Here is a 13,647-nt window from a genome sequence, read left to right as displayed (position 1 = left end):
CAGTATCAGTAAAAGGGAAAAAATATTTCTGTTTCCTTCTTAAGGAACATCTTTCTATCTTTTTCTATCATGTCTCTACCATTGCAGTTGAAATCTATTTTAATAAGGAATCACTAAATGTTCCACTTTGTCTTCATTCACTTTATTGAACGCTGCATCCTAGCTTTTGGATGAAGATGATTTTATATTGGACAGACTTACCTGTGGAGAAGATGAACACTGTGTCGTTCCAGAGCCCATACTTGTTCAGAGCTCTTGTGACATTTCCCACAGCTTCATCCATAAGGGTCACCATTCCTCCATAAGAACGCCTCTTCTTGTCTTGGATAAAGTCATATAGCTGCTGATATTCCTCTGGGACCTGCAGGGGCTCATGGACAGACTGTAGGGCGAGGTAGAGAAACAGAGGCTGGAAAAGAATTATACCAATCAGTTAAGAGAGCAGTCAAGTGGGAAATGTCACATAGTGAGCAGACCTACATTTATCAGTTAATTAGAATAACAATTGCCACATCTCCATCTTCTCCTCTCTCCACTCAGGCTTTTTTCCCATATTGTTAGAAGCACCAGAATCAAATATTTATCTTTGAATCTAGGATTTGGCTTTTTCTACTAACAAAAATCATGTGGGAAAATGAAGATATGAATTTTAATAGTTTATATCAGGTGCTGTACCAAATTTGATTCCTGAGAGCTAAAAAATAAATTAATAAGTTGATTTTTTTCTTTCCACTTAATACTAATCTTAATAATATTCTAAATCAGTTGTGCCTTCTTTATTTTCTTTTCTCCTCACCTTCTAACATAACTTTTACCTGTCACTATATTCATTGTGCTCCAAAAAAGCTTGTTGGACTTTAGGCAAAGACTTAAAAGTCTGAAAGATTTCAATATATGAACCTTATTCTTCCATTGGAGAAAATCAGACATTTAAGTCATTATAGAAAATTAGTGTCAGAAACTTATAAGGTGAATTGGGAACCCAGTTCGCCAGATTATGATTATTCAGTCAGCAATGTTCGACTCTTAAGTTACTCCATTTGGGGTTTTCTTAGCTGAGATATTGGAGTGTTTTTCATTTTTTTCTCTATCTCATTTAACAGATGAGAAAATTGAAGCAAACAGGATTAAATAACTTGTCCACAATCCTACAGCTGTCAGAAGCTGGATTTGAACTCAGGAAGATGAGTCTTTCTGCTCCAGACGGGACACTCAATCCACTGGCTGTGCCCATTAGATTAGTACCACTACCCTATATTTTTTCTTCTGTACTTACATAAATTCACATAAATTGGTCATGTCTAAACAAATAAAACTCCTCCATTCAATACCATCCGTATTAAGATCAGTATCTACCAGAGCACCCCACTTCCTAAATAAATAAAGCCAGGATTTGGGGGAAAGGGAGGAGAAGACAAAGTCTTGGTGACCCCTGGCTGTGATGATGTGGATTCTTGGTTCACTTAGGGTGACATGAAGTCCAACCCATGTGGCCCTTGGTAACTGCCTGAAAGTCCCATGAATCACCACACCCTGGCTTTCCAAACAGATACTTTTCAATAAGAAAACAAAGGTAGCATAGTCATGTGCCATGCATTGTTGCTGGCTATCCTGGCTACGTCATGGCTAAATAACTCTCCTTTGGCTAACTGTTCACTGACCTCCTTTTGTCCCATCATTGATTCTTAACTAACAAATGCCATTGTCAGGTTTGTGTCTGATGCTATCGGACACACACATATGAACTTCTTCCTGCCCTTCTTTCTTCTTCTCTCTGTACTGATCACTCTCTCTTTCTTCTAGGAAATAGAGAGAGAAAATCCTTCCACCCCAGCAACTTCTGCTCTTAGAAAGTTGTTTGGTGCATTGAAAGATTAAGCAAGTTGTCCAGAATAACACAGTTTATAGCCAAGAATTTTTCCTGCCATTCTTTCTTCATCTCTCTGTACTGATCATTCTCTCTTTTCTAGGTAATAAAGGAAGAAAATCCTTCCACCCCAAAAATCTACTCTTACAGAATTGTTTGGTACATTGAAGGATTAAGCAACTTGTCCAGAATAACAGTTTATAGGCAAGAACTTCCTGTCACTTTTCTTTGTCTCTCTGTACTGATCACTCTCTCTTTCATCTAGGGAATAGAGAGAGAAAATGTTTCCACCCTAGCAACTTCTACTCTTATAGAATTGTTTGGTACAGTGAAAGATTAAGCAACTTGTCCAGAATAAGACTTTATAGGCAAGACACCTTTTATGGGAAGTTTTTCTCAATCCCTCTTAATTCTAGCATCTCCCCTCTGTTAATTATTTCCTATTTATCCTATAGCTTGTTGGTACATATTTGTTTCTTTTCTCCCCTATTAGATTGTGAGTTCCTTAAGGGGAGGAATTATCTTTTCTCTTTGTATCCCTAGAGTTTAGCACAGTGTTTGGAACATAATAAGTATTTAATAAATGCTTAATGATTGACTGACTTGTTGACTGATCATTAAAGAGTTCAAGGGAGAGAGGAGATATGGGCTTATTTTTTGAGGGTCTGTAATCTGGGGAATTTCACCAAAGTAGTGATGTTTTGACACAAAGAGATTAATTTATATCTCATAAAGGGATCACTCAATGCAGTCTCATTGTTGCAATTAATTTAATATCCGATTCCTTTTCTGTGCTCAAATCTGGAAAAGACCAATTCTTTATATGTAATTTGGCAATAATAAAAAATATACATACATATAATAAAAATGTACATATCTCACAGGTCTGTTGTGAAGAAAGTGCTTTGTAAGCTTTAAACAAATATTTATATAGCCTTTTAAAGTTTGCAAAATATTTTATTTGCATCATCTTCTTTAAGCCTCACTATAAACTATGAATGTAGTTACAATAGATATTATCATCCCCATTTTAGAGAAAAATAAACAAGTTCAGAGGAATTACATGATTTGTCTCAGACCATATAGCTAATGAGTGGACTAGACAATATAATAAGAAAATTCCCACATTTGAAGTCAGAGGACGGGGATTAATTTTTTTAAAAGACTCAAGTATCCTTTCTCCCCAGGTGGAAGTGCAGTGTCATTCAATGGCCCAATCCCACTGTTAATGGGCATAGTACCTTTGATCTTCTCTCTTTCTAACCTGAGCCAATTGGTGTCTCTTTACACAGCCAGAAAGTGAAGACACTGGGTTATACTCCAGTAGCCCATGTCTGCACCAGAGTGGTACAGAGGAGAGAGTAGTGCACAATGTCAGAGGAGAGAAGAGTGTATATTGGAGAGATGATACAAAGGTGAAAAGCACAGGCTTGGATAATGGAATGGGTGGGAAGGATAAGAGTGGATGGTGACTCCTAGGTGGTGAGCATGAGGGACTGGGACCCTCTACAGGTAGAGAGAAAGTACAGGGAGGAGGTTTAGGGGGAAAGATAATGAATTCTGCTTTGGACATGTTAAGTTTAAGATATTACTGAGACATCCAGTGTAAGATGTCTGAAGAACAAATGCATATATGACATTAGGCATCAACAGAGTATGTGACTTTGGGAAAGTATTCTTGGAGCACATTTTCCTTATCTACAAAATGAGAAGGTTGGCATATATCTATAGGTATATATTTCTATTACCATATCATCAACTCATCTAATGAAAAATTACAACAGTGTGTTGCTGAGGATCTTATAACAAAATAGTTACAAGACTTGTTTGGTCATTGTCTATTAACAGGGGTCCTCAAACTTTTTAAATAGGGGGTCAGTTCACTGTCCTCAGACTGTTGGAGGGCCAGACTATAGTAAAAAAAAAAAAACAACTTTGTTTTGTGGGCCTTTAAATAAAGAAACTTCATCGCCCTGGGTGAGGGGGATAATCGTCCTCAGCTGCCGCATCTGGCCCACGGGCAGTAGTTTGAGGACCAATATAAAGTCAATATGTTGAATAAATTATATGTCCCAAAAGTTAGCTTACACACAGTCTCATTCATTTTTATTTTGATAAACTCAGAATCTATGAAAATTTAATTTCTCAGTTAGATGAAGGTATTTCTCCTATGAACGTAAATTTACTTTTGTACTACCTTTGGAGGAAAAAAAAAGGTCTAGAATAACAAATTCATAATGTTAAAAAAAATTACAGGGGAAATTATAAGCCTATTTAGAAGAATAAACTATTTTCAAGTATTTACATTACTTTTCTAAACATGTTTTATACAAAAACAGGTGTTTGTGCATATATGTAATACGTACAAATACAGACAGACATTTATACACATGAAATTAATAAAACTAGATTTCTTCTTAAAGGTCCTATAATATATAATGTTCATATGTTAAAACTGGCCATTCTGAATGAGCAATATATATACATATATATATGTATATATATTGCATGTATATCCTCAGGCAGCCAATTAATCAACTGACAAATATTTATTAAGTGCCTCCCATGTCCCAAACACTACCTGAGGTGCTGGAAATAAAGTATAATGAAAGAAACAACTACTCACAAGGAATCAAATACCCCCTGAGGTGCTAGAAATAAAGTAAAATGAAAGAAACAACTACTCACAATGAATTTACATTATAATGGGGAAAACAAGTATATGTAAAAATAATACAACATAAATATAAACATAAATAATACAACACGATATAAATAAATGGAAATCTATACAAAGTAGTTAAATACAAGCTACTTTTGGAGGGAAGGTATTAAGAGTTGGAAAAATCAGGAAAGGCTTGTTATAGAAGTTGATACTTGATCTTAACAGCTTTGTACAGTTTAGCTCACTTAAATCCAATTCAAAAGTCAAGGTATCACCCCATGATGCCATTGGTCCTCTTTAAAAATGAAAGCCAAAGGCACAATAACAAAAGAAGAGAGGGACTCTATGAGGTAGAACAAAATTTTTAAACTGTGGGTCATGATGCCATATGGGGTCATGTAACTGAATGTGGAAGTTGCAAAAAAATTGGCAACAGTTAAAGGCCTCAAATATTCCACCAAGATTTAATTCTTTTTGTAAAAATAAACAAGCACATCTATTTTATTAGTATGAAATTTGCTTCTGTCTTTAATAAAAGGCAAAATTATATGTATACCAAAGAATTGTTTTAAAATAAATTTCTTTATGATTTGTTATTAATAAACGTTTGATTTGCATACTGCTTTATATACCTATACACTGGAGGTCTTGTAAAAATTTCTCTGGTGAAAAGGGGTCATGGGTAGAAAAAGTTTAAGAAGCCCTGCAATAGATGAAAGGAGGGAGTTCATTCCAGGTACATGGGATGGCCAGAACAAAGGCACAAAGATAAGAAATGGAGTGTTTTGTTTACGGAATAGAGGGGATCATTTTGGCTAGATCAAATGGTGGTGGAGGGAGAGTAATATCCAGTAAAGCTGGAAAGATAGTTTAGGGCCAGATTATGTAGGGTTTAAAAAGCTAAACAGAATTCATATTTTACCTTTTAGGTAAAAAGAAGCCCCAGGAGTTGGTTGAGCAGACAAATAACAGAGTCAGGTCTGTGTTTTAGGAAAATGATCTTTTCCTAAGATAGTCTCAAGTGCAGAGCAATTTGAAGCAAATCACTTGAGGCAAATCACCTGACCTCTCTAGGCCTTAGCTTCTGAAACTCTAAAATGAAGAAGGTTGGATCAGATGATCTCTAAAGTCTCTTCCAGTTCTAAACCTGGGACTCCATGGTATAATAACAATAGCTAGTATTTCTTTAGCTTCTAGGGTCTGCCAGGTACTCTGCTAAGCATTTAACAATTTATTATACTATTTGATCTTCAGAATAACCTTGGAAGCTAAATGCTATCATTATCCTTTTTTTTAACAGTCAAGATAGACATAAATTAATTAGCTTTATCAGAGTCATATAACTAATAAATGTCTGGAGGCCACATTTGAATTCAGATCTTCCAGACTCCAGGTTCAGTGCTTTATCCACTGCACCACCTAGCCTGGGATTTCTTTTGTAAAGAAGCAATGAGTACTTTCCTACAAGATCAAAGGTTAAAAAAAGAATTTATCTTCCTCTAGACAAAACAAAGCATTGTTAAAAGGTAGATGATGTTAAAAGGTAGATTGTTAAAAGAAAATGATTCAAATGACCTATATATTTCAATAACTCAATGCACTTTAATTTCGCAAGAGGCTCAACTTCACGTACACTCAGAAGAGTGTATATATCTATGTATAAGAAAGGAAGGAAGGAAGGAAGGAAGGAAGGAAGGAAGGAAGGAAGGAAGGAAGGAAGGAAGGAAGGAAGGAAGGAAGGAAGGAAGGAAGGAAGGAAGGAAGGAAGGAAGGAAGGAAGGAAGGAAGGAAGGAAGGAAGAGGGAGGGAGGGAGGGAGGGAGGGAGGAAGGACGGAGGGAGGGAGGGAAGGAATGTACCTTCTGAGCTGGATGTTTAGCAATAAGGTCTACAGCCTTTTCTGTAAATATATTTGTTGAATATGTATTGTTGTATCCTTCTGCAACATCTTCTCCATCTCTAAAATCAAGAGCACACCGGGTGACATTCAGGGCATCAATGTGTACACAGCGTTTATGGGAGTAGTAATCTTCACTACCTAAGAGATACCCTACAATGAGAATGGAAGATGAAAGCAGTCAGCACAGCATAAGACTTATTATATAAACGAATGTTTCAGCATTTAATCGCCTAATGCGATTGATTACCCATGACAAGGCTAATCAGATGACAAGGCTAATCAGAGCAAGATTCTTTAACATCTCTATACTTGATACTGCAAAGCATAAAAATTTCATTTGTGGTGCCATTCTAACCTGTGACCCCAGAAAGATCTGGAGAACAGCAGCTCAGCTGTTTTATAAGGCAAATGGCTGATATCAGTGAAATACATTTAAAATAAGCTCAGAGCACACACGAAGCAAAGGGAAGGATGTCTTGGACTTGTAAGGCTAGAATGAAGCCCAGGAAACAGCTGCAGTGTGGACTGGACATCTGGCTTTATTAGGAGGGGGTACACAAAATGGTTTTGTTCCTGTCATCCTCAGATTGTTTGTGATACTGGCTTCTTGGGAGCAGCCGAGTCATCCCCAGTCGGATGCTGACACCAGCTGGTGAAAGACACAAATCTTTCCTAATAAAGCCCCCTGACCATCGTATAGAATACCTATAAACCAACTCAAAAGCTGTGTCTAAATTAAACTTTTTATATATTTAAATCCCTCCAGAGAGTCAGATATCAATAGCCTGCCTGCCCCATGTATGGGACTCAGAGATGAGAAAGCAAACGGATAACCTTTATCAATAATTCTGTAAAAGTCTCCTCTTCCAACATTAAAATGGACAATCTTGTTCTTTATTATAGGCGCCATCTACAGACGGATCATGGGAAACTCTCCGAAGCTAAGGGTAACAGCATGAGCCTTCTCCCCAAGTCCAAATCCCTATCCTCTACACAGTAAAAACCTCCCACAAATGGGAGCAAATCTTTTAATATCTCTGCCTCTTGGCTCTCTGATTTGTACAACAAAGGATTGGATTAGATGCCCTTTTAGGGGCTTTCCAGTTCCTACATCTCTGTTCCTATGGCAAACAGCTCCCCATCCTCCATGATTCATCAAATCAAAGGCCCCTTGCATTAATAAATAGTTTGTTCTCTGACTCAATGGCTTTCATGCTGAACAATATCAGAAGACAAAATAAATTTTTAAAAATTAAAAGAAAAAATAAAAGGAATTGTATATAGTTCTCAAAATATAGTGATTAAAAAATACACATACACTCATAAACTCATTCCTTCATATGTCAAAGCACTAAAACCTGAAGTATTTGCTTTAAACTACTTGATTTGCATTAGAGGAAATAAAGTTCTTATAAAAATCATATTGTTTTTGGTGGGAGTGGATCAAGTATTAGGAGAACTGGGGGGAGGTGGGGATTAGGAGGGTAAAGAGTATTCATTCTATTTCTGTGCTGTACCAATGATTTATTATGTGACCTTGTGGAACTCACTTTAGCTTGTCCACCTGTAAACTACAGACAATAGGCTTATCATCTGGGGGAATCTATCCATTTGAGAGGTCTGGTACAAAGATGTTATATATGTGCCAAATATTAATATTGAAAAGATCTAATAAATAAGAGGACACCAGAGAAATGACAGCTATTTGTTCACACATTTCTTTGTGCCGCTCCATTAATTTACAAATAGCTTAACCGCCAAACTGATTTCAAGTAATAAAATAATAATTATTATTATGAGCATACAGAGCTTTTTATCTTTACAGTGATTTACAAACATGAATTTATATTCTGAAAGCCATCAGCCCCTAAAAGAATGCTATTACCTGTGCCTTTTTTGGAAACACAAAAAAATGTTTTTGAACAATTTAATTTCTGACTTAAAAAAAAACAATATAACAGTCAACACATAATAATAATGCTAGCCATATGGTAAGAATATTTAGTTTTATGGAAACATTGCAGAGGAGGAAATGTAAACCTGATTTGTTCTCTCTAAAAATAAGATACTAAAAAAAGATTATAAAAAATTTAAATAGACTGAATGTTTTAATACAAATTTACTATTACAGGACTATTAGACCATTTCTATTTAGGTCATAGATTTGGAATTAGAAAACACTCTAAAAAATTATCTAGACCAGTTTTTTTACTTTTTTGTGTCAGTCTAATGAAACCTATAGACGCCTCAATGTTTTAAAATGAGTTAAAAAAAATACTTAAGATTATAAAGGAAATCAATTTCATTGATCTGCAATTAAGGAAATGTATATTTATTAAGTTTAATGGATCCTAAATTAAGAACTCCTGATCTGGACCAACCCCTTCATTTCTCAGATGAGGAAACTGATGCTCAAAAAACTCCATTTGTCCAAGATGATTGAGGCAATAAGTGGATAGGTCATTTGCTTCCAGACCCAGAGATCTTCCCATTAGTTTATACTACTTGCCAAAACATTATATACATGCCTAGGAAACTGTTGGGAACCTCTTTCTCCACCTTGCCCAGGAAAGAAAATCTATCTATTTACTTTAAAAGCTAGCAATTATCTAGACAGGGAGAAGGGCACCAGAAAGACTTAAGGTCACTGACATACAATGACCAGTTATGATTTTAAAAGACCCATGATGAAACATGATACTCATCTCCTAACATAGAAATGTTGGGCTCAGGATACAGAATGAGACATACATCTTTGGATAGAATCAGTGCAGGAATTTCTTTATGGATTTGCAATAAAAACGGACTCACTCAGCATTGATATTTCCAGTTAATTCATCTGATTAGAGTTGAGTGTTTTTTTTTTTAATTAGAGAGCTACAGTTGGGACAAATTATAAAAAATTTCCATTACCAAAGAAGGTATCGAATCCCCTACGTGTTGGAAGACATTCTTTTCGGAACATGCCCAGATGCCACTTTCCAACCATGTGGGTGACATAGCCAGCCTCCTGGAGAAGTTCAGGCAGCAGCTTTTCATCGAGGGGTAAGCAACTGGGTTGACAGGGCCAGATTATCTGATGCTGTAAACCTGTATGGATCTTAAAAGAATAAACATAAGATCAGGGATTAAAGATCTTAGCTATATAAGACCATTATATAATGATTTCATATAGCCATATGGCAAGAATATTTAGTCTTATGGAAATATTGCAGAGGAGGAAATGTGAACCTGATTTGTTCTCTCTTAAAATAAGATACCATAAAAACGATTTTTAAAAATTTAAATAGACTGAATATTTTAATACAAATTGACTATTACAGGACTATTTCTATTTAGGTCATAGATTTAGAATTAGAAAGGACTCTATTAGTCCCGCTATATAAGAATATGGAGTGGCTGCCCAGTTTCATGACTACAACACCAGATTTGCACTCCTATCCTAGATCTTTATAGAGGCTTAAGCAATAGACTTCTGAAAGGGAGATCATTAGCCTGATCAGGCAAGAAAATGCATGTGGATATGGATGTAAAAGCAAAACAAAACAGCCTTTGCCAAAATTTATTATAAAGGATATCTTACAGTCATGGTGGTTGGAGGTTGTTATAGGGCAGGGAATGATAAAAATACAAAGGAGAGAACAATAAAGCATTAATGGAATATTTTTTAAAATACAAGAAAACTGGGAAATGGCTAAACAAATTATATTATAGAAATATAATGGAATTGCTTTGTACTGTGAGAAAGGGGTTGGTCAGAAAAGCTTGGAAGATTTGTATAAACTGATGTAGAGTGAAGTGAGCAGAGCTAGAAGAATCATTTCCATAATAAAAATAAACAAATTTGAACCTTAAAAATTGATCAACACAATGACCAGCCACGATTTCAAAAGACCCATGATGAAACATGATACTCATCTCCTAATAGAGAGATGTTAGATTCAGGATACAAAATGGGACATGCATCTTTGGACATTTGTTTTGCTTGATGACTATGAATATTTTTACACTTTTTTTCCCTCATATCAAATGAAATAATATTTTATTTTATTTTTTTAAATAACTTTTTATTGACAGAACCCGTGCCAGGGTAATTTTTTACAACATTATCCCTTGCACTCACTTCTGTTCTGATTTTTCCCCTCCCTCCCTCCACCCCCTCCCCCAGATGGCAAGCAGTCCTTTACATGTTAAATAGGTTACAGTATATCCTAGATACAATATATGTGTGCAGAACCGAACAGTTCTCTTATTGCACAGGGAGAATTGGATTCAGAAGGTATAAATAACCCGGGAAGAAAAACAAAAATGCAAGCAGTTTATATTCATGAAATGATATTTTTAAAGCATTCAGCACAGGACCTGGCACACAGTATATAGGTACTTAATAAATGCTTATTCTCTTCCCTTCCTTTTCCCAATGACAGGGAAAAGTAGAAGGAAGAGAAAATCAATTTTTGTTCATTGAAAAAACAAATTTAAAAGTAAAAAAGAAAAAAATCAGAATGAACAGGGACAAGCAGAACTATATGAGAATTACCAAGTTAATTGTAATGTATATTTTAAAAATGAAAAATAAGCTGAATGCAATAGAGACTCACCAACTCATATGTAATACTCCTTTTCTGTGTTTTAATATATGGAAATGTTTATGTTTCTGGGGTGTCAGGTTCATAATGACAAAAAAAAGGAACTTAAAAAAATTTTAGAATAAAAATCATTTTATGCATGGGATCAGAGAATATTAGAAAAGGAAGAAACCTCAAAGGTCAACTCATCCAATCTATATTTATTTTTTCTTACACTTTAAAATTATTTATTTAGTAATTTATTTTTCCCCAATTACATATAAAAACAATTTTTAACGTTCACTTTTAAAATTTTGAGTTCTAAATTCTCTTCCTCCCTCCCAGCACTTCTCGTTAAGAAAGCAAACAATTTGATATGGGTTATATATATATAGTCATGGAAAACATATTTCCATATTTGTCATTTAACTTATGCTTTAAAAATACTCACCACTATAAAATATCCAACACTTATTTATTATTCAACATCTATTTGTAGACCTATGATGGGGAGGAATCCAGAGCCTTCTCAGCCAGCTCTTTCTACTTATGGGCAACTCTAGTTATGAGAATGCACTTCCTGAAATCAAGATAAATCCACTAACCATCCCCCTTTCCCACCTCTACTCATTGTTCATGATACTACCTGTAGAAGCTAAACAGGATTAGTTTCAACCCTCTTCCATCAATTGCCCATCACATACCTAAGGATAGCTATCATGTTGTCCCTGAGTCTTTTCTAATTCAGGCTAAATGCCTTCAGTTCTTTCAAGCAATCCCCATACCGGGGGAACCATAATAGAAGATTTCATTTTCTACTTCTGAATTGCAAGGATAACCTGAGATGCAAATCTTGGTAATCATGTATGGAAAGCATTTGAAATACTTTTTAAATTAAAAGCTATTGCTCTCCCTATCATTTCTATGGTCTTTGAAGACCTAGCAATATTCAGAAAATTTCAGAATATTTTGAATTTAATGCTTCACATTCCATATCCCATTTGAAGCCAACTCAACTGCCAGTTTCAATCAGTTCTTGCTATATCCTTTGACGTAACAATACCACTACTAGTCTATTTCCAAAGATGATTAGGGGAAAAGGAAAAGAGCCTATATGTTCTAAAATATTTATAGGCACTTTCTTTGCGGTGGCAAAGAACTGGAAATTGCAGGAATGCCCATCACTTGGGAATGGCTAAACAAATTGTGATATGTGTGATATATGGAATACCATGTGCTATAAGAAATGATGAGCTTGATGATCTTAGAAAAACATAGTCTTGCATGAAATAATGAAAAGTGAAATGAGGATCAAGACAATATTGTACAGTAACAACTATATTGTTTTAAGAACAACTCTGAGTGAGTTAGCCATTTTGACTATAAATATCAAATTAACTACAAAGGACATATGAAGGAAAATGTTATCTGCATCCAAAAGAAAGAACCAATAAATCAAACTTTGTATAGAATGATTTTACATATATACACACACATACATATGCATAGGGATATATATATATATATATGTAATGTGTGTATATATATATGTACATACACACATTTTTGTCTAATGGTAGCCATCTCTAGTCCTGGGGGAGTATCTGATTTTATTATGTAGTTAAAAGTATAGCAGGATGTACATGATACATTTGCAATTTCATATGTGATCATCTTTTTTCTTTATTATACTACATTATGGAAATGTTTGTTTTATTCCATAAATTAAGAAATAAATAAAAATTTAAAACACTTCCTAATTCCCTGGTTCTTCTTTTTTCTTTCTGTATCATCAGCTCTACTGGATTTAATTATTATCTCTATACATATGATTTCTTTCTTGCTTTTACCAACTGCCTCTTAAACATTTTAAACTAAAAGTAAGAATAACAAACTCAACTGTCCAGCTAGTAACAACAACTATTATTGTTGTTGGTGATGTTTTTAAATTATTATTTTATTATTAAATCATTAATTTGTTACTGTTGAAATAATAATTATTAGTTTCTTATTAATATGGAATTGCAGCAACTAAATTATGCTGGAGATAGAGCACTGGTCCTGGGTTTAGAAAAACTTGAATATAAATTTGACTTCAGACCTTAGTAAGACACATACCTCTGGGCAAGTAATAATAACAATAATAATAATATAACTAGCATTTACATAGTGCTTTAAAGTTTGCAAAGCATTTTATATATACTTTACATATATTATTCATTTGATCTTCACAACCCCATGAGGTAGATGCCTATCTCCCCTTTACAGATGAGGAAACTGAACCTCAAAGTAGGCAGTTAAATGATTTGCCAAAGTCACACAGAAAGTAAGTATATTTTAGAATTTGAGCTCGTTTTCCTGTTACCAAGTTTATTACTCTATCCACTGCTGACAGTATTATACATGTATATAATATATACAGCTACATGTGGTATTTATATTTATTTGTGTAAATGTCTGTATTATGTGTCCACTGTTAGAATCTAATCTTATTGAGGAGCAAGCTGTTTTCATTTCTGTCCACATATCACTAGCACCTAACAACTCAAGTGCCCAGCCCAGTGATAGACTGTCTATCTGTAGTCTGAGAGCTAGCCTAAAAGAAATCCAGAAAGACTCATCAGAAAACAGGGTGATGAAATTTTTGG

At 34.8% G+C, this 13,647-nt stretch overlaps 1 protein-coding gene across 1 annotated transcript in view; it reads right to left on the bottom strand.

Moving 5' to 3' along the window:
* ARSB (arylsulfatase B) overlaps window positions 1–13,647 on the bottom strand; it is a 235,086-nt gene that overhangs the window by 198,052 nt on the left and 23,387 nt on the right. The window contains exons 2-4 of the mRNA XM_051991810.1: window positions 9,345–9,531; window positions 6,391–6,581; window positions 202–409 (exon numbers count right to left, since the gene is read on the bottom strand). Of these exons, the coding sequence (XP_051847770.1) occupies window positions 202–409; window positions 6,391–6,581; window positions 9,345–9,531 (586 nt within the window). The remainder of the gene's footprint in view (window positions 1–201; window positions 410–6,390; window positions 6,582–9,344; window positions 9,532–13,647) is intronic.

This window comes from Antechinus flavipes, chromosome 1 (genome assembly GCF_016432865.1).
Source record: "Antechinus flavipes isolate AdamAnt ecotype Samford, QLD, Australia chromosome 1, AdamAnt_v2, whole genome shotgun sequence".
Classification (NCBI taxonomy): Eukaryota; Metazoa; Chordata; class Mammalia; order Dasyuromorphia; family Dasyuridae; genus Antechinus; species Antechinus flavipes.
The sequence above is the reverse complement of the archived record's forward strand: the minus strand, read 5'-3'. Positions and strand labels throughout refer to the sequence as shown.